We start from the raw sequence: 19,968 nt of genomic DNA, 5'->3' as shown, positions 1-19,968 counted from the left end.
CTCCTGACCTCAGGTGATCCGCCCACCTCGGCCTCCCAAAGTGCTGAGATTACAGGCATGAGCCACCATACCTGGCTTTAAATTTGTTTTTGTAAATAATTTCTTTATCTCTTAGAGATAATTCTGAAGTCTTTAAGGATGAAATTATATGATGTCTGAGATTTGCTTTAAATTAATGCACTGAGTAGAGTGGAAAGAAGAAAGGAGATTGTGCCTGTGCTGATAACTACAGAAGTTGGGTGATAAGTAGGTAGGTGCTCACTACGTTCTTTCTACTTTTGATTAGGTTCGAAATTTTACAGAGCAAAAAGTTTCATTAAGAAAAAGAGAGACAGAGAGCTGGGTGCCATGGCTCACACCTGTAATCCCAGCATTGTGGGAGGCTGAGGCATGAGGATTGCTTGAGCCCAGGAATTCGAGACCAGCCTGGGCAACATGGCAAAACCTTGTCTCTACCAAAACAATACAAAAATAAGCCAGGCATGGTGGCATGAGCCTAGAGTCCCAGCTACTTGGGAAGCTGAAATGAGAGCATCACTTGAGCCCAGGAGGTAGAGGTTGCAGTGATCGAGGAGCATGGTGGCACATGCCTGTAATCCCAGCTACTGGGGCGGCTGAAATGGGAGGACTGCTTTGAGCCCAGGAGGCAGAGGTTGCAGTGATCGTGCCAATGTACTACAGCCTGGGTCACAGAGCCAGACCCTGTCTCAGAAAACAAAAAGAGCAAGAGAAGGACCTTGTTTTTAATCCTGACTTCAGCACTGACTCTGAGCACCCTTGAATAAATCTATACCTCACTGAGCCTGTTTTCTCATTCAAAGCTTGAATTGTTCAAATCGTGGCTCAGCCCCTCACTTGCTGTGTGACTTTGAACAGGTTTCTTAGCTTCTCTTCTTCAGTGTCCTCATGGGTGCAATAGGATTGATAATAGTTTTACCTTGTAGATGGTTGTGAGGATCAAATGCACTAATTATTATAAAGGTTCTAGCACACAAGTACTATCCAAGTGTTTGATTTTATTACCACTGCTGCTGTGGATGTTACTGTTGATCACTACTTTTATTTTGATGAAGAGGAGAAGACACCTTTGGAGATGTTGTCCTCCTCTCCTAGAGTGCTAAAGTTTCAGAAATGTTTCCCAAGTCTCCCTGACTTACCCACTGCTCATGCAATGCCTCTGCCACAGGATCAGAGCTGTGCTCTGGAAAACACCCACATTCTCCGGGCAGTGACACCTCCACTCTCACCTCCTTGTCTTTTCTCAATGATTTCCCCATCTTGTCTCCTTCCTTCCCACCTTCCACCACAGTGCCTTGCTTCCCTTCCACCTGCTCCCAGGCCCAGCTCTCTTCCATCCCAGTTCTTGGAAGGAGTGGTAGGTAGAAAGAGCTTCCCTTCCCCATCCCTTCTGTTACTTTCCCCCACCCCCACAATGCCAGCTCTTTACAATACGCAGAGGGACTTCAGCAAGGGCCATTTGAAAGCCTTCTGTAAAACCAGGAAACCATGGGGTGGGGTGAAGGGAAGTTAGAAAGAACTCAGGACTTATGAATGCATAATGCTGAACTTTTTGGAAATGGATGGGCCTGGTGCCAGTCCTCACTAGGGCTCCTAGATTGTATTCTCCTTACAAAAGGGCCATTATGAAAGTTCCGCATCTCCCGTGTGACAGGTTCAGAGCCATAAATGGCATGACGTCAGAGGGACCAGGAGAGGAATAGCTTTCCCAGCCATGTCCTCGTTGTAAGGGCACTGGGACCCTGGAAGGAGGTCTAGGGGAAGGAGGGAGACACTTTGGAGAAACCCACAGCTGTTCTGCAAAAGAGGCCGCTGAGCTTGCCCAAGGCATCAGCTAGAGCTGTCTGCACCACCACCACCCAAGGCCCCTGCCAAAACCACAGAGTGCCTCCAAAGAGACATTACACCCTCTTCCTCAAGACATTTAAGGGCTGATCACTTGGCTTATCCAGCCCCTATGTGACATCCTGGAAGAGCAGCACCTTCCACCTCTCTATCTCTGCATTTTCTTTTGGGATCATTTCTTTTCTACCAGCTAGGAGAGGTCATTTCCTATAGTTAGGAGATTGCAGACAGGGGAGAAGTTAGGAGTGCTAGACTGGCATCCTACCTCTGTAATTACCGAACTGGTGGGAGTCCACACTCTCCTGTCTACAACATGAAGAGGTTGAAGTTAAAGATTGGTTAAAAGAGAAAAAAAACAAGTCCCTTCCAGTTACAAAGGTTTTTCCTCCTGATGCTGGTTATAAGGAAGCATGTTACCATTTTCTCCACCCCATGCTGGCTTGACTGGACCCTGTGCTCATTCCCTTTGCACACTCATCAACTTTTAAGGTAAACAGTAACCAGCTCTCTCTTTCTCTCCCCCCCCCCCACCGTCAACACACACAGAGACCACACCCCTTGAGACCAGTGAAAATATAGAAGTTTGGGTTCAAGCATATCCAGCATTTCCTGGTAGCTCTGAAGACACTTGTCTGCATATTATTCATGTGTATTCGAATGAGAATGCACGCTCCTTCACATAAGCATGTAGAAGACACCTTAAATTAACAAACATAGCTCCCCTAATAGTGGGTTACAGCTCAACACTCCAGAGCCCTGAAATAGGACAAAGAAAAATCTTGGTCTCCCAAACTTTTGGGATAGAGGAAAAAATACTAAAATTTCAATTCATATATATATTTTCTTAAGAGACAAGGTCCCGCCATGTTGCCCAGGCTGGAATGCAGTGACTATTCACAGGCGCGATCATAGCGCACCACAGCCTTGAACCCCTGGGCTCAGGTGATCTCCCCCTTCACCCTGCTGAGTAGCTGAAACGACAGGCATGTGCCACCACTCCCAGTTTCATATTTATTTTTATCTCGTCCTTTTAAATTTCATATTTCTTATGTGAAGTTTATATCCTGCAATCCATATTAGTATGACAGGGTACGTATGTAATTTATAAAAATCCATATAGTAGAGATCCAGGCTCAAAAAGATTTTGCAGATGGGATGCATGATTAAAAAGTTTAGAGCTTTCACTCTATACACCATCTTCCAGAGCTGGAGACAGTTGCAAGATTTTGGTCTGACCACAGCTAAAGACCAGGGAGGATCCTAGGTAACTCTCCTCCAAGGCCACGATGGCCCACAGAACCTAAAGCTCTCTTGGGCACTGGTCACGCCCCTTGCCAATTCCTTTGTGCCTGCTTCTTCCCAGAGGTCCATTCTTGCTATGAGTTCCTATCAGTGAGGCTCCTTTTGGCCAAAAGCACATTAGTTCCAACCCAAGTAACCTGCTTTCTTTCCAGAACAGTTGGCCGTGCCCTTCAAGGCTTCTTCTATTGCAGAAGCACATGTTCCAATCAAGGGTGTGGGGGCTGAGGACACAGCTTTGGTCCTTTCTTTTTTTTTTTTTTTTTTGAGACGGAGTCTCGCTCTGTCACCCGGACTGGAGTGCAGTGGCCGGATCTCAGCTCACTGCAAGCTCCGCCTCCCGGGTTCATGCCATTCTCCTGCCTCAGCCTCCCGAGTAGCTGGGACTACAGGCGCCCACCACCTCGCCCGGCTAGTTTTTGTATTTTTTAGTAGAGACGGGGTTTCACCATGTTAACCAGGATGGTCTCGATCTCCTGACCTCGTGATCTGCCTGTCTTGGCCTCCCAAAGTGCTGGGATTAAGCTTTGGTCCTTTCTAGATCTTCCTCTGAGATTTACTTACTGTAGTAAGTCTGACCAGACGTATTTGTTATTTAATTGAGAAAACATTACCTTGGTCTTTAAATATATAGATGAGTGATAGATAGATATAGATAGGTAGATCGACGAAAATAAAATAAAGAAAAAAATTGGTTTTCTGGAGAACTGTGAACAAAACAGCAAAATAACCTCCCTAGTTGGGCAGGAACCCAGAGATACAGGCTGCTAGGAGTGAAATAAGTATGCAGAAAGTAAGTCATTGTTTCACTGGTGCACGGAATGGCAACGACCAGCCCATTTGGGGTGAGCATGCCAGATACCGAGGATGTCCTCCCTGAAGCACGGCAGAGAGGAACAACAGGCTGGGCTACTCACCCACACATTGGTTGCCTTCATCCATCTGGTATCCAAAGCGGCATATGAGAGGCCTGGAGATCGTGGGATAGTTTGGAGCCGAGAGCGGTGGGGCAGCTGCTGGGTACGGACCTGAGTAGGGGGTCGAATAGGGGTTCGAGTAGGGCCCTCGGTACACGGGGTTTGTTCGGGGAATGCATAAATACCCGCCATTTTGGTTAACACACATCATGTCTCCTCGGCAGGCCTCAGGGATGGTCCGGCATTCATCGATATCTGGAAGGCACAGAAACGACAGAAACGACAAGCATTAGTGCCCCCCAACCAAACTGCGTTGTGTCCGGTGCATATTTAAGCAGAACTTGGCACCAGGCGTGGAGGAAGCACTCCCAAACACACTTCACCAGCATCTGCTCCTAAACACCTGGGGCGGCCCCAAGTCATCCTGGGAAAGTACATTTAAATGTTGGCTGAAGTGAATCAAAGTAACCAGTATCACCCAAACATCAGCCTTGCAAATACCACCATCGTGATTTTGACCATATCTACAAAAACCTTGCTATAGTTTGAATGTCCCTCCAAAACTCATGTTGAAACTTAATCCCCAGTATTGCCATATTGAGTGGTGGGGCCTTTAAGAGGTGATTGGATCCTGAGGGCTGTACTCTCATGAATGGATTAATCTACTCATAGATTAATGGGTTAATGGGTTATCTTGGAAATGAAACTGGTGGCTTTCTAAGAGGAGGAAGAGAGAACTGAGCTAGCAGCCCAGGCTCCTCATCATGTGATGGCTTGCATACTTCAGAACTCTGCAGAGAGCCCCCACCAGCAAGGAGCCCCTCACCAGATGGAGACCCTCAACCTTGGACTTCTCAGCTTCCACAATTGTAAGAAATAAATTCCTCTTCTTTATAAATTACCCAGTTTTAGGTATTTAGGTATAAGCAACAGAGAACAGACTAAAACAAACCTGTAAGATCATTTGCACATACTCTTTCTTTAAATAAACCCATATTTGAAGCACAAATAAATGTATTTTTAAAATCTTACATGACTACAGCAAGTGAAAATTAGCATAAATAGAAGGTAACAGTAAAAATAAATATATACTATTAAAATAAAGAGTGTTTATCTGCAGGTGTACCATCTAATATGCCAAGGACCCTCGTGTGCACATACTACACTCTGAAAATACTGGGATGGGCCAACAATTATCTCCACTTCTATTTCAAGTAACAGTGGTCAGAGGAGAAAGAGTCTCTTGCATCAGGAAAGACAAGGTTTAGGCTGGGCACAGTGGCTCACTCCTGTAATCCCAGCACTTTGGGAGGCTGAGGCAGGTGCATCACCTGAGGTCAGGAGTTCAAAACCAGCGTCCTAACATGGTGAAATTCCATCTCTACTAAATACAAAAAATTAGAGGGGTGTGGTGGCGCATGCCTGTAATTCCAGCTACTTGGGAGGCTGAGGCAGAAGAATCACTTGAATCCAGGAGGCGGAGGTTGCAGCGAGCCAAGATTGCGCCACTGCACTCCAGCTTGGGCAACAAGAGGGAAAATGCTGTCTCAAAAAAAAAAAAAAAAAAGAAAGAAAGAAAAGAAAAGAAAAAAGAAAAGGCTTGACTGAGAGCTAATTGCTTGTTAAGAAAGCAAAGCTTTTCTTTCTAGTCAGCTCTGTGCCAGCCAACAAAGCCCATTTCCAGCCAGGCTGGGCTCTGCTTGTTATGTCTGGAAGGGGAGAGGTGGACTCTCTAGAAAATCAGCCTTGCTAGGATACAGACAATGGGAGGCCTGAACTGTGGCTCCAGCAAGCAGCAGACATGATCCCATATACCGAGCCATCTCACCAGCCTTGGAGTCTGCTCTGTGCAGGGCTGGAGACTGGAGACCACACGCCTGCACCTGACAACTCACCCCCAGCATCTCATCTGAGAAACTCACACCCAGTCCTACCAGAGGAAGGAGCAATGGCAAGGTGCAGAATGCAACAGCCTGTTCTCCAGCTTGAAGCCTGAAGCCATTGTTGAAACTGGGGGGCCAGAAAAGAAGGCCACTGCTCCACTCTTCATTCCTCATCAAATCTTCAAATCAAAACACCTTACTTTAAAATCAAAATGTTAGCCCAGATTTCCCAGGACAGGGTTTATTCCTCACCTTTCATCAGTTTTTCAAACCATCTATCTCCCCTCTGGAGTATGCCTGACATGAGCTTGGAGAAGATAAATGATTTTGCCTAAAGTAAGTATAATGTAAAAGCTAAATACTTCCCCTAAGATGGAGGAAGTAGGGCTGTCTTATTCCGTTCATATGCCCTATGCTCTGAGCGTCCTTTCCACACCTGGTCCTTGTTAATGCTGTTCCTTCTACCTGGAATGGCATTTCTTAGGATCCTATTCGTCCTTCCATGCCCAATTCAAATTGACCTCCATTAATGCTTTTTTTTTTTTTTTTTTTTTTTTTGAGACAGAGTCTCTTTCTGTTGCCCAGGCTGGAGTGCAGTGGTGCGATCTCAGCTCATTGCAACCTCTGCCTCCCAGGTTCAAACCATTCTCCTGCCTCAGCCTCCTGAGTAGCTGGGGCTACAAGCGCGTGCCACTACACCTGGCTAATTTTTTTGTATTTTTAGTAGAGACAGGGTTTCACCATGTTGGCCAGGCTGGTCTCGCACTCCTGACCTCAGGTGATCCACCTGCCTCGGCCTCCCAAAGCGCTGGGATTACAGGTGTGAGCCACCGCACCTGGCCCCGTCAATGCTTATTGACTCTGGACATAAGGTATCACTCTCTCCTCATCTTCCGCAGAGTCCATTGCAAAAGATGGCATGCTAAGAGAATGCCCCTCACAAACACTCCAAAATCTCCTCTTCCTAGTCCTCTGAACCTGTGAATATGTTGGGTTACATGGCAAAGGGGAATTAAGGTAGCAGCTGGAATTAAGCTTACTAAGCAGCTGACCTCGAGATGGGGAGGTTTTCCTGGGTTTTCTGGGTGGGCCCGATATATTCACAGGAGTTCTTAAAAGCAGAAGAAGAAGAGGCTGATTGGTCAGAGAGATGCCACAACAGAAAAAGAAGAGATTCAAAGTGAGAAACACTTGACTTGTTGTGTTGGCTTTGAGGATGGAGGGAGGAGCTGCCAGCCAAAGAAAGCAGGAGGTTTCTGAAAGGTAGGAATTGCCCTCCACTGACAGTCAGCAAGGAAACAGAACCTCAGTCCTACAACCACAAGAAACTCAATTCTGCCAACAACCAGAAGGGAATAAAAGTCTCACTTAGAGCCTCCAGAAAAGCACACAGCCCTACTGACACCTTAATTCTATTCTGGTGGAGACTCAATTCAAACTTCTGACCTACTGAACTGTAAAATCATACACTGGTGTTGTTTAAGCCCCTAAATTGGTGGTAATTTGTTGCGGCAGCCCTAGGAAACACCAATCCAATAGAAACCTTCAAGAGAACAGCGATCAATTCTTCCACCCCTCTCAGTGCTTAGCTCAAGGCCAGGCACAAAGAAGGTGATCAATAAAAGGGCACCATTGACTTCAGTCATTCCATGTCACTGTGTTCTTCCACGGGCATGGCTAATCACTGAACAACAGAGAAAGAAATAGCCCTGCAACTGGGCTGAATGCTTCCACCCCAAGGAAGGATCCGCAGTGGCTCATACCTAAACACTGTCCTGACTGGCGATCCAGGTCAAAGCCATTCGTACACTGTGCCTGCAGGGAAGGAGAGAGGAGAAACAGGCAAAGTCATTTCACACCACAGAAGTCTTATTGCTGCAACACAGAAAGTTGGGGAAATGGAGCAAAAAAGAAAGGCCTTCAAAATACCAATACCTGTATTATAACCCCATTTGTTCTTCTAAAATTTTTCCTTATAATTATTTTACACTTAGAACTACTTTCTTTTTTTTTTTTTTTTTTTGAGACGGAGTCTTGCTCTGTCACCCAGGCTGGAGTGCAGTGGCCAGATCTCAGCTCACTGCATGCTCTGCCTCCCGGGTTTACGCCCTTCTCCTGCCTCAGCCTCCCGAGTAGCTGGGACTACAGGCGCCCGCCACCTCGCCCGGCTAGTTTTTTTTTTTTTTTGTATTTTTTAGTAGAGACGGGGTTTCACCGTGTTAGCCAGGATAGTCTCGATCTTCTGACCTCGTGATCCGCCTGTCTCGGCCTCCCAAAGTGCTGGGATTACAGGCTTGAGCCATCGCGCCCGGCCAGAACTACTTTCTAAACTCCCCACACCAGGCCAGGCACAGTGGTTCATGCATGTAATCCCAGCACTTTGGGAGGCTGAAGAGGGAAGGTTTCTTGAGCCCAGGAGTTTGAGACCAGCCTCAAGACCCCATCTCTGTGTTTTTAGAAAAACTTTATTAAAAAAATAAACTCCCTGCACCATTGCTTCATAGCTCTTATTTTAGCAGACAGTTTTCAGGTTTTTTAATGCTCTAGTTATGAAGAGCAAGAGGAATCACATCTGCTGAGCCTAATGTGGCATGCTCCCTGTTCGTCCCCTTTCTGGGAATGAATGAGACTGCTTTTAAGGGCGATGACTCTGTAGGTGCGACCTCACCTTCAAAGTGCCGAATATGAGTTATTTGCCCCCATGAAACCCTCTACCTGATTTTGCTGTCTGTACATAAATAAAAGCTACACAGAAAAGTTGAATTGAGTACATTTCTCCATTTCAGCCTCAGCAAATCAATGACACAAAGATGCTTCCAGAAAGAGACAGACCTCAACAATCCCAGCGGGTTGTAGCTTTTACATACAACTTGAGCTACAAGTTTATGTACTTAAAAAAAAAAAAAAAAGTGTTGGGTGGGCTGTTCGGGAAGATCCCGGGGCCTGACATTTTCTAGGAGCTCCCATCCCTGGCCTTTTCTACAGTTTCGGAGGCTGATTTGTGGAGATGATGGATTTGGCCTGCGCTCCCAGGAGAGGGTTCAGGGGTCCCAGGGAGTTGGGGCAAAGGAAGTGGAGCAGACGAGCCAGGAAGCTGTGCCGGGAAGCTGGGAGGCCAGGAGTCCCAGGTTCCAGTCCTGGCTGTCAAGGGCTGGCATAGGTCCAAGTCTGCTGGACCAGGGCACGGCTTCAAATTCTCACTCTAGCCCCTACTCTCTGCGTAACTTTTCTATGCCTCAGTTTCCCCATCTGTAAAATGGGGGGTATGTACATAGTTCAAAATGGTGGTAAGGACGATGTATGTTAATCTATATAAAGTGCCTAAAGTGCAGTAAACACAACCCTGAATCGCTGCCCTCAGGGCCTACCTGTCTTCATGTGTATGCCATGAGGCTGCCTTAGAAAACCCCAAGGTCTACAATTCTTTGTTACTCTTCCCAAGATCCTTCCCATTGCCAGTGACCTGGATGTGCTTCAAAAGTCTTCACATGAAGAGAGAAAATGCTCCCCTACCTGCCTGCAGCCCTCAACCTGCTCAGAGATAGGGCTTCTCTCGTTTCTTTCCCGAGCCAGAGACACAGAGGCCACTCGGAGTTTTCAGGAGGGATCTGCCCACATTTCAGGGCTGACACACAGGGGTCCATCTCTCTGGTTGCTTAAAATAAAGTCCAGGATGCTGCAAGCTTCTTCCAGAACCCCTAAGGCCCTGAGCCTGGCCTTGCCCACCCCCTTCTTACTCCTCTGAGGGGTTTCGGCCCAGCGATGGGCCCTCCTAGGTTTGGAGCCGAATTATGCAACACTGCATGCTGGGATGTTTGAGTAACCCGCACTTCCTCTCCCACCTCCTCCAAAAGGGGTGTGTCTGTGGCAACGCATGCAGACCCATGGGGGTCCTCAGGAGCCACTGCCCAGAAACACTAGAGCATATTGTACTTTTCAACATTGAAGGTAGGTTGAGGCCTGCTGTGAGGGGCACAAATGAGGCCATGCAATCTGATTAAAAATGTATGCTGGGCTTAACACCTAGGTGATGAGTAGATGGGTGCAGCAAACCACCATGGCCCACATTCACTTATGTAACAAACCTGCACATCCTGCACATATACCCCAGAACTTATCATAAAATAAAATAAAAAAGAGTCTTGGACTGGGAGTCAGGAAACTGAGTACCAGCCCCAGCCTTGTCACTTACAAGTCATGCCACCTGGGCCAAGTCTCACTTTCTCTGAGCTTCCACTGTGAACCTCTGAGAATGAAGAGCTCAGATGAGGTCAACTGTAAAGCTGCTCCCACCTCCAGAACCCTAGAGTTCCATAACACAAGGCTGGACTCCCTCACCCTGGTTTTTAATACACTTGTAGATATTTTTTAAAAATAAAAATCTTACCTGTGCATTCCCAGGACTTGGAAGACAGAGAGCCAGAATGGTAACAGTGAGTATCCTGTGGAGGTGAAAAGTCAAATATAAATGCCCAAGGCAGATTCAGGTCTAGGGGAGTGTGGGTTGCATGCGGCCTGTGACGTGTAACGGAGATACCACCTTGGGCTTGTATGGGGTGGGGTGTGCTCCAGGGAGGTCATAGTGATTCCAGACATCCCAACTACCCAAGCAGAACCACACCTCTTCTACTTGCCTTCTACATTGGGATAATGTGTTAGATCACACTTTTTAATAAAGGGTTTGGCTGCTTCAAAAAAAAAAAAAAAAAAAGGCTAAGGTCAGGTGCAGTGCCTTACACTTGTAATCCCGGCACTTTGGGAGGCGAGGCAGGAGGATTGCTTGAACCCAGGAGTTTGAGACAAGCCCGGGCAACATGTTGAGACCCCATTTCTACAAAATTAAAAAAAAAATTAACTGGGTGTGATGGCATGCACCTAAAGTCCCAGCTACTCAGGAGGCTGAGGTGGGGAGGATCACCTGAGCCCAGGGGGTTTGAGGCTGCAGCGAGCTGAGATTATACTACTACGCTCCAGCCTGGGTGACAGAGCGAAACTTTGTCCTCCCCCCACCACAAAAAAAGCTAAAACCTCCCACTATAGTATTAACAAATTCCTTGGTCTTTATTCTTTTTTTTTTTTTTTTTTCTGTCGCCCAGGCTGGAGTGCAGTGGCGCGATCTCGGCTCACCGCAAGCTCCGCCTCCTGGGTTTACGCCGTTCTCCTGCCTCAGCCTCCCGAGTAGCTGGAACTACAGGCGCCCGCCACCTCGCCCGGCTAGTTTTTTGCATTTTTTTTTAGTAGAGATGGGATTTCACCGGGTTAGCCAGGATGGTCTTGATCTCCTGACCTCGTGATCTGTCCCTCTCGGCCTCCCAAAGTGCTGGGATTACAGGCTTGAGCTACCGCGCCCGGCCTGGTCTTTATTCTTTATGCGAGATGTGCTTGACTTTTGAACATCTTTATGCTGAAACGATTACAGTGTGAATAAGCCATCATCGTGCCCCCAAACAATGAAATGAAAAGAAAGTGAGAACATGAGGCACTTTGAGTGGCACCAAAGAAAGGTGTCATAGGAAGTCACTTAAGCCGAGCATTGAGTCCACGTGCGTGAAAATCCCCCGTCAGTGGATGGGTTGGGGTGGCCCAGTCCCCTGAAGAGTGTGGCCTGCGGGAACCGCTGCCAGCAAGTCCTGATGGAGGAAAGGACTCGGGGAACCTGCGCAGCCCGGGGAAAATGAAAACCACCGGAAAATAGGAGGAGGAGTTACAAACCCAGGGCTCAGCTCTGCCATGCACAAGCCAGTGATGCTCTGGGAGCCTGCAACTCTGCCCTTCACCACGCACAGGCTTTAATCCAGTAAGATTGTGGTCAGCAAGATTGCTTTAAAAATATAAAATCTGGCCAGGCGCGGTGGCTCTCGCCTGTAATCCCAGCACTTTGGGAGGCTGAGGCAGGAAGATCACCTGAGGTCAGGAGTTCGAGACCAGCCTGGCCAACATGGTGAAACCTTGTCTCTCTACTAAAAATACAAAAATTTGCCAGGCATGGTGGCACATGCTCTGAGACAGAGTGAGACTCTGCTCAAAAAATAAAAATAAAATAAAAATTAAAAATCTCTACTACTTCACACTCATGAGGCTATTAAAAAATGGAAAAGAGCAAGCGTTAGGGAGGGTACGGAGAAAGTGAAACCCCTGTGCACTGTTGGTGTAAATACGGTACAGTCTCTATGGAAAACAGTAGGATGACTCCCAAAACACTAAACATAGAATTTCCGTGTGATCCAGCCATTCTACTTCTAGGTATATACCCTCAAAAATTAAAAGCAGGGACTTGAACAGGTATTTGTAAACCTGTGTCCATAGCAGCATTATTCACAATAGCCTAAAGGTAGACACGGTCCTTCGATGGATATGTGAATAAACAAAATGTAGTCTGTACATACAAGGGAATATTATTCAGTCTTAAAAAGGAAGGAAATTCTGACACATGCTACAATATGAATGAACCCTGAGGGCATTATGTTAAGTGAAAAAAGTCACTCACAAAAAAGACAAAGGCTGCTTGGGTCCACTTATACGAGGCACCTAGTGTAGTCAAAATCACAGAGACAAAAAGTGGAATGGTGGTAACCAGGGGCTAGTGGGAGGGAAGATGGGGAATTGTTGTTTAATAGGTACAGAGATTCAGTCATGCAAGGTGAAGAGTTCTGGAGATTGCACAGCAATGTGAATGTATTTAACACTACTGAACTAGACTTTTCAAAATGGTTATGGTAGAAAAAAATGCAAAATCAGGCTGGGCACAGGGGCTCATGCCTCTAATGCCAGCACTTTGGGAGACCGAGGTGGGTGGATCACCTGAGGTCAGGAGTTTGAGACCAGCCTGGGCAACATGGTGAAACCCCGTCTCTACTAAAAGTACAAAAATTAGCCGACCGTGGTGGCAGGTACCTGTAGTCCCAGCTACTTGGGAGGTCAAGAAGAAGAATCACCTGAACCCAGGAGGCAGAGGTTGCAATGAGCCGAGATTTCACCACTGCACTTCAGCCTGGGAGACAGTGAGACTCCATCTCAAAAATAAAAATAAAAATAAAAATAAAAAAATAAAATCTATGCAAAAACAGAGCTTTATCTAGTACTATTATTCAGTTCAACAGCGGTTTATCCAAGCAACTACTGCTTGTGGGTGTGGATGCTATACAGAGGAGCTACAGAAACAACCAGTATCCTTGAGAACCAGTTGGAGAGCCACAACAATGTCTATACACCTTGGTAAGGGCATGGAAAGAAATACCTACTGGGTGCCATAACAACCAGGCTGTGGGTAGTGACAAGACTTCCTGGAGAAGGTGATCTTGAAGGCTTCTTCAATAGAGCAGTGAACCTGGGGACATGGCTGAATTCTGTGGCCGTTACTACAAACGTGCACTGCAACAACATAATCCCTCCCTTTCAGGACACATGGCTCATCTGAATCAGCAACCCTGGGTATTAGAGGACCTGGAATTAAGGTTACATCCAGAGGGAATAGGGCCCTGATGTGATCTTAGGAGATGCAAGGCCATTTCCTTTATCTAGTCCCCAATCCAAAAAATAAGGACGCTGAGAGTGCACAAGTTTTCATCTAAGTGCCTGGGTGAGCCAGATTCTAGAACACTGGAGACAGCTCTGACCTTATAAAGTGAAGAGCCAAATCCCAGGGCTTTTTGATATTTGCCATAGCCAGATTTATATCTGGAAGGAATGAAAGAACAATAACAAATTTATTTTCCAGTCTGTATATTATGAATTTCAATGTTTTCCTGTTTCTTCACATGAAGTTTCCTTTCAGTTGGTTATAAAACCCTGTCTCGTTTATGTTGGAGACAGAACAGGCTGACTGCAACATAGTGGACTTCAAGAGCTAGTGGCAAAGGCATGCTAACCCCATTTTTCCCCTTACTCCCCACAGCCCCATTCCCTTTGGCTAGAGGCAGCCCCGGGACAGGTCTTGCCTCAAGCCCAGCCTCCTGGAAGAGCCACAGCTGAGTCCTGGGGGCCAAACAGGTTCCAGGCTAATAGGATTTTCCTAAAATGAAAGAATACCCGAGCACTTACTGCCTCACAGCATCATGAATAGCTGCACCTTGTGATTAAAAAAAAAAAAAAAAAAAAAGACCTAGAAACTCCAAAAACGAACTAACTATAAGAATAGCTAGGGGAGGCAGGTTGGTGCTCATAACTGGTCCTGGGAACTTTCTAAAGCACGTGGGTTCACCCGTTTTGTGCCTCAGCCTATATCACAAGGAAAAGGAAAGCCAGAGAGACCAACCAAATACCAGGACTGCCCGTCACAGATGTGCTGGTCCCCAATCCAGGATGACATTGTTACAGCTTAGTTTTCAGCACACACACACACACACACAACCCACAGACACGTACATGCACACACAAGGTTAATTTGTTCAAAGCAGTATGTTTTCAAGAACTCGCTGAATAAAGACTGTGGGTGTCATCTAGGTAAAGTTCTCCAAGACTTAAGGATTACTTAACTGGAATTGCAATTTCCTTAAAGAATAGCAAAACATTTGCTTACATGTATCTCTGTCTGCAGTTCCCACTTCTCATTGGCTTGAAACTTCTGTGAGAATCCCACACAGACATAGAGCAAATCCGGCCCCGCGATGTTTAGCTGGCCCGTCTGCTTGTCTATCAGCAGATGCGGCACAGTACTTGCTAGTGAACTAGTAATTGGCCTCCCGAAATTTAAAAAATATATACACGAATCCCTTAAAACGACAAAGTTGCTGCCCTTTCCAAAAAAGAAAGAGGAATGAAGCGCTGAGAATTTCGCAGCCCTCTCTGATGCTGACTTTTGAAACTGTATTAGAAAATACCCACTCCCAAAAGAACCCTTCAAGATGGAAATTACAGAGGCGCAGCTTTTTATAATTAACAATATCATTGCATCACTAGCTCATGCCTTTTCCAGTATCCTGACACCGCCTGAATCACAGCCATAACCAGTTTCCACCCATCGGATTTTTAGCAAGGTTTCCAGACCCTGGAGAAAGAAAAGTCCAGCGCCGAGAACCCACCTTTTTATTCCTGGCATGTCCAAGACGCGCGAGGAGGAGATGCGAAGGCGACAAGAAAGCTCGCGGGCGGGACCCCCGGAGGAGCTCGGGCACGTCGGCCTCCTCTGGGCCCTCGGGGCTCGCGGGTGTTTTATTCCAGAGGGGCCGAGCGAGTCGTGGAGAGGACACGGGGAGAGCGCCAGGGTCCTCCGAGCCACTGCAGAGCCCGCTGCGCAAGCACCTGGTTTTGCTTAGCCCTCTTCAGTAATTCAGCATTAAACCAATTGGAGGAGGAATGTTAAAAATGAACACTTCATTTTCTAAGTATGTTAAACAATGCAAATGGGGCCTCCGTCTGGACACAGCTGGTTCAGATTACAGCGCTCACCAACTGGCTAGACTCCTCACAACAATCTTGGGGCGTCTGCCAGGGCCCAGTGCTCGGCGCTGGGAGGAGAGCCCTTCCCCGGCCGGGCTCGGCTGCGAGCGCCCGGGCAGGAGGCGGAGGGCGGGCGCGCGCAGGGGTGCGGGGGGCTGGGAGGGCCCGGGCCCCTTGACCTTCCCACCCAGGGGCGGGGCGGGCCTGGCAGCGCGGCCCGGCGGGGAGGGGCGTGCACGCCCGCGCTGCGTGGCACGGGGACCCGCGGGAATGTTGTCGCCTCCGGAAGGAAAGGGACTTGAACTCACGACCCACGCAGCTCCAGGGACTAGAAACTCACGATCGATTGGGAAACCAGAACCTACGAAGCAGCGGCTTGGGGCGAGCCACGGCAGAGTCGCGATCTTCCCGAAGAAGGGGTGGGGAGCAGCGGGGTAGGGAGGAGGAGGAGGATGGAATCCCGAGGGTGGGAATTCCAGACTTCAGCTTGTGCAATGCAAGTCTTAGTTAGGACGCTTTTCTCTCCCTGCCCTCATCTTCCGATTCTCCCTGGCATTTTCTCGCTTTCCTGGAAAAGTGCGCCCTGGCTGGAAAGTGATTTTAACAAGTTAAACGGTGATTTGAAGAAGGGACAGTCTGGAAAAGCAGAATGGTGGAAACAGCACATAAGACATGCTAAGTCCTTTGCGTTCATTCTAGTGGAGGCTTCAACCGATTTCTTTGTCCTGTTTTGTTTGTTTTTTTGTTTTTTCTTTTAAGCCACTGGAGAACTTTGGTCAATGAAATCTTACAGAAGGCAGTCACTCTATAAAACGCCAGTGGATTGACTGTGGCCATTCCCATCTGCTTCCACCTGCATCTTCTACCTGCAGCCGAAAAGCCCTGATCCAGGTCCCCTGTCCTCACCACCACTCTAAGCAGTAGGAATGATCATCTCCATGTTATTGGAGGTGAAGATAAGAGAGGTTAGGTAACTTCCCCCTAGTCACACAGCTATTCATTGGTACAGCTGAGCCTCTGAAGTCTATATATTTAGCCTTCCCTAAGGCATTTTTGGGGGTAAGTAAATGGAATTCTACTCAAAGGAGAATAACAGAATGTGGATAGTTGTTGAAGCTGTGTCCATTATACTAGTCTAGTCTATTTTCTGTGTATGTGTTTGAAATTTCCTATAAAACACTTTTTAAAATACCTTATGTTTATATGGTTGTTCATTTCTCCCCATTGTTTGTAAAAGCAAAAGATTATAAACATCTTTAAGGTTGATCAGCAAGGCACCAATAGGGTTAAATAAAGTAAGGGGCTTCCAAAGGGACTATTGTGCAACCAATTAAAACTTAGATACATAAGAGTCCACATTGGATGACTCCATTTATATAAAATTCAAAGTCAGATAGTGACTGGGAGGGGGCCTGGCCCCTTCTGGGTGCTGGTAATAATCTAATTATTGATCTGGATGCTGGTTATATAGGGATGTGTACACTTAATATTTGTGAAGTCTTACGTATGTTATACTTATTTTGAAAGACTGAAACAGCTCCGTATGCACTGATATTGAAGGATTTCCAATATATTTTGTGGGTCAAAACAGTAGAATATTGGTAATTTCACATAGATGGATCTAATATAGTAATAAATGTAAAAAGTAAGCTGCAGAACTGTGTGTAAAGCATGCCATCATTTGCGGGGAAAAAAAATAATTACATAAGTTCTTGTTTGTACACGTACAGAAAAGATATCACCTGAAGGATGCATGAGAAACCATGAGTATTATTGGTCTTAACTCAGGCTGCCATAACAGAATACCATAGACTGGGTGGCTTACGCAATAACATTTATCTCTCCCAGTTCTGGAGGCTGGAAGTCTAAGATCAGGGTGTGGGCATGGCCGGGTTCCCATGAGGGTCCTCTACTGGTTGCAGATGGCTGTCTTCTCGCTATGTCCTCACATGATGGAGAGAGGGAGACTGGTGTTCCTTTTTTGAGATGGAGTCTCCCTCTGTCACCCAGGCTGGAGTGTGGTGGCATAATCTCGGCTCACTGCAACCCCTACCTCCCAAGTTCAAACGATTCTCCTTCTTCAGCCTCCCAAGTAGCTAGGATTATAGGCACGTACCACCATGCCTGGCTAATTTTTGTATTTTTAGTAGAGATGGGGTTTTGCCATGTTGGCCAGGCTGGTCTTGAACTCCTGGGCTCAGGCAATCCACGGGCCTTGGCCTCCCAAAATGCTGAGATTACAGGCGTGAGCCACCACGCCTGGCCAGAAACTGGGGTTCCTTTTATAAGGGCACTGGTCTCATTCATGAGGGCTTCACCCTCACGATCTAATCACCTTCTGAAGGCCTCATCTCCTAGAGCCATCACCTTGGGGATTCAGATTTCAACATATGAATCTGGGGGTTTAAACATGTGGTCTGTAACCGTCTCCTAGGAGGGAAACTGGGCAGACAATTGGAGAATAGATAGGAGAGGAAAATTAGCTTCTTATTGCTCACTTTTTGGTATAACTTGAATTTTGTGCCTTGTACCTGTATTATCCATTCAAAATATGAGTAATATTCAAAATAATAAAACAAAATATCTGATGTAGAACTAGTTGTGGGGGTAGGAAGAGTTTTAAGGGACTCAGTCCATTCACCTCGCAGATACTGTCAACCTTCCTGAAGAACAGGGAAGGAGAGGAAATCAATATACCCGTTTCCTACATAGGTAAATTGAGACCGTTGGAAGCAAAACTGTCCTGGGACCCATCTTGGACGAGAGATTATTTCCATCTTAAAACTGTAGGGTTGGAAAGGAGGAGAAAACGAAGACTGCCATAAAACACTTGGGTCTGAGTCTTGATTTTGCCTCCTACCCTCTCAACATCTCAGTTTTCTCATCTGCAAGATGGCGATGATAACATCTCTCAGGGTTGTCGCAGGAATGAAATAAAAGTTATCCTTTTGATTTTCACTGTGTCCACATTCCCATTCCCTACACAATGCCCTCCAAAATATCCTTAATAAATAGTAAATTATCCACTTCTGTGGACAAGGAAATCACAGCCTCACAAAAGAGCCCATCTCACTATTGAATAGCTCACATTGTTAGAAAATTCTCTCTTCAGTTGAACCCAAATCCACTTCCCTGTATGTAATTACCGTTCATGGAATCTAATTCTCCCCTCTAAAGCCAGAACTCCCTCCCCTACTTGGAAACAACAAGCATCCTATTACCCTTCCACTCATTGCCCGCGCTACTATTCATTCTCATCTACAGGCTGAACATCCCGGGGATTTTCAACTGGTCCTCATGTGCCCCGTGACCCCGAGGCAGCCTGTCCATCTCCTCTGGCAGTTTCCGCCTCCTGGTTCATACTGAATTTGCACCAACAAAAACAACTTGTAATGCACAGGCTACGTAACAGCGTCTTCTCTGCCCTGTACTTGGACTGCAAATTCTTTTTAAGCAAGAACAAGGTTTTACATATGTCCTTATTACATTTTTATTCACTGTCTAAGATCTTTCTCTCGGCCAGGCGTGGTGGCTCACGCCTGTAATCCCAGCACTTTGGGAGGCTGAGGTGGGCGGATCACGAAGTCAGGAGATGGAGACTATTCTGGTCAACATGGTAAAACCCCGTCTACTAAAACTACAAAAATTAGCTGGGTGTGGTGGCATGCTCCTGTAATCCTAGCTACTCAGGAGGCTGAGGCAGGAGGATTGCTCAAACCCGGGAGGCAGAGGTTGCAGTGAGCTAAGATCTCACCACTGCACTCTAGTCTGGCGACAGAGTGAAACTCTGTCAAAAGAAAACAAAAACATACTTCTCTCAACATGAATTGTTGTCTAAAGTACTAAATGTCACTCTCAGCTTTGACAGCTACGGAGCTGCTGAATGTGACTTCTTTGACTTTATCACAGTTATCAATAAAAATGCTACCGGGAGGGTGGGTGTGGTGGCTCATGCCTATAATCCCAGCACCTTGGGAGGCCGAGGCAGGCAGATCACCTGAGGTCAGGAGTTTGAGACCTAATAATAATACAAAATAATACTAGTACTACTAACAGTACAAAAATTAGCCAGGCATGGTGGTGCATGCCTGTAATCCCAGCTACTAGGGAGGCTGAGGCAGGGAATTGCTTCAGCCTGGGAGGTGGAGGTTGCAGTGAGCCGAGATTGCACCATCGCTCTCCAGCCTGGGCAACAAGAGCAAAACTCTGTCTGGAAATAAAACATAAATAAATGTTACCAGGACAGTCGGAGTGAAGCAATCCATCCAGATTGGCACTAATCCCTTCTCTTTCTTCACTATTTTGGGGTCACTGCTCATCGTCTGACTCCAGGCGAGACCATCTTCTCTCACAAAAGAGCCAGTCTTACTATTGAACATCTCTAATTATTAGAAAGTTCTTTCTTGAGCTGAACCCAAATCTGCTTCCCTGTATGTAACTAACATCCATGGATTCTAATTCTCCCCTGTGCAGGGACAGGTTCCTCCCTCTTCTACATAACAAGCTGCCTATCCATTAAAACGGTTCCCCGTGTCCACAAAGACTTTGTGAGACACTTTGTCAAGCGTTCTGCTAACATCAAAACACATGTTACCTACAGCATTTCCTGACCTAGCAAGTCTATTTTA

The 19,968-nt window shown here is 46.6% G+C and overlaps 1 protein-coding gene across 2 annotated transcripts in view; it reads right to left on the bottom strand.

Annotated features, from left to right (window-relative positions):
- The window catches only part of FBLN5 (fibulin 5), a 79,906-nt gene extending 64,321 nt beyond the window's left edge, over positions 1-15,585 (bottom strand). Inside the window, exons 1-4 of one of the 2 annotated variants that reach the window (XM_033191568.1) lie at positions 14,983-15,585; positions 10,350-10,404; positions 7,726-7,777; positions 4,080-4,334 (exon numbers count right to left, since the gene is read on the bottom strand). In XM_033191568.1, the coding sequence (XP_033047459.1) occupies positions 4,080-4,334; positions 7,726-7,777; positions 10,350-10,404; positions 14,983-14,999 (379 nt within the window). In that variant the 5' untranslated portion in view covers positions 15,000-15,585. Of the gene's footprint in view, positions 1-4,079; positions 4,335-7,725; positions 7,778-10,349; positions 10,405-14,480; positions 14,840-14,982 lie in introns of those variants that run through there. The other variant, XM_033191567.1, reaches the window with a different exon arrangement.
- Positions 15,586-19,968: the final 4,383 nt, after the last annotated feature.

This window comes from Trachypithecus francoisi, unplaced genomic scaffold (assembly GCF_009764315.1).
Source record: "Trachypithecus francoisi isolate TF-2019V2 unplaced genomic scaffold, Tfra_2.0 Lachesis_group3, whole genome shotgun sequence".
Lineage (NCBI taxonomy): Eukaryota > Metazoa > Chordata > Mammalia > Primates > Cercopithecidae > Trachypithecus > Trachypithecus francoisi.
The sequence above is the reverse complement of the archived record's forward strand: the minus strand, read 5'-3'. Positions and strand labels throughout refer to the sequence as shown.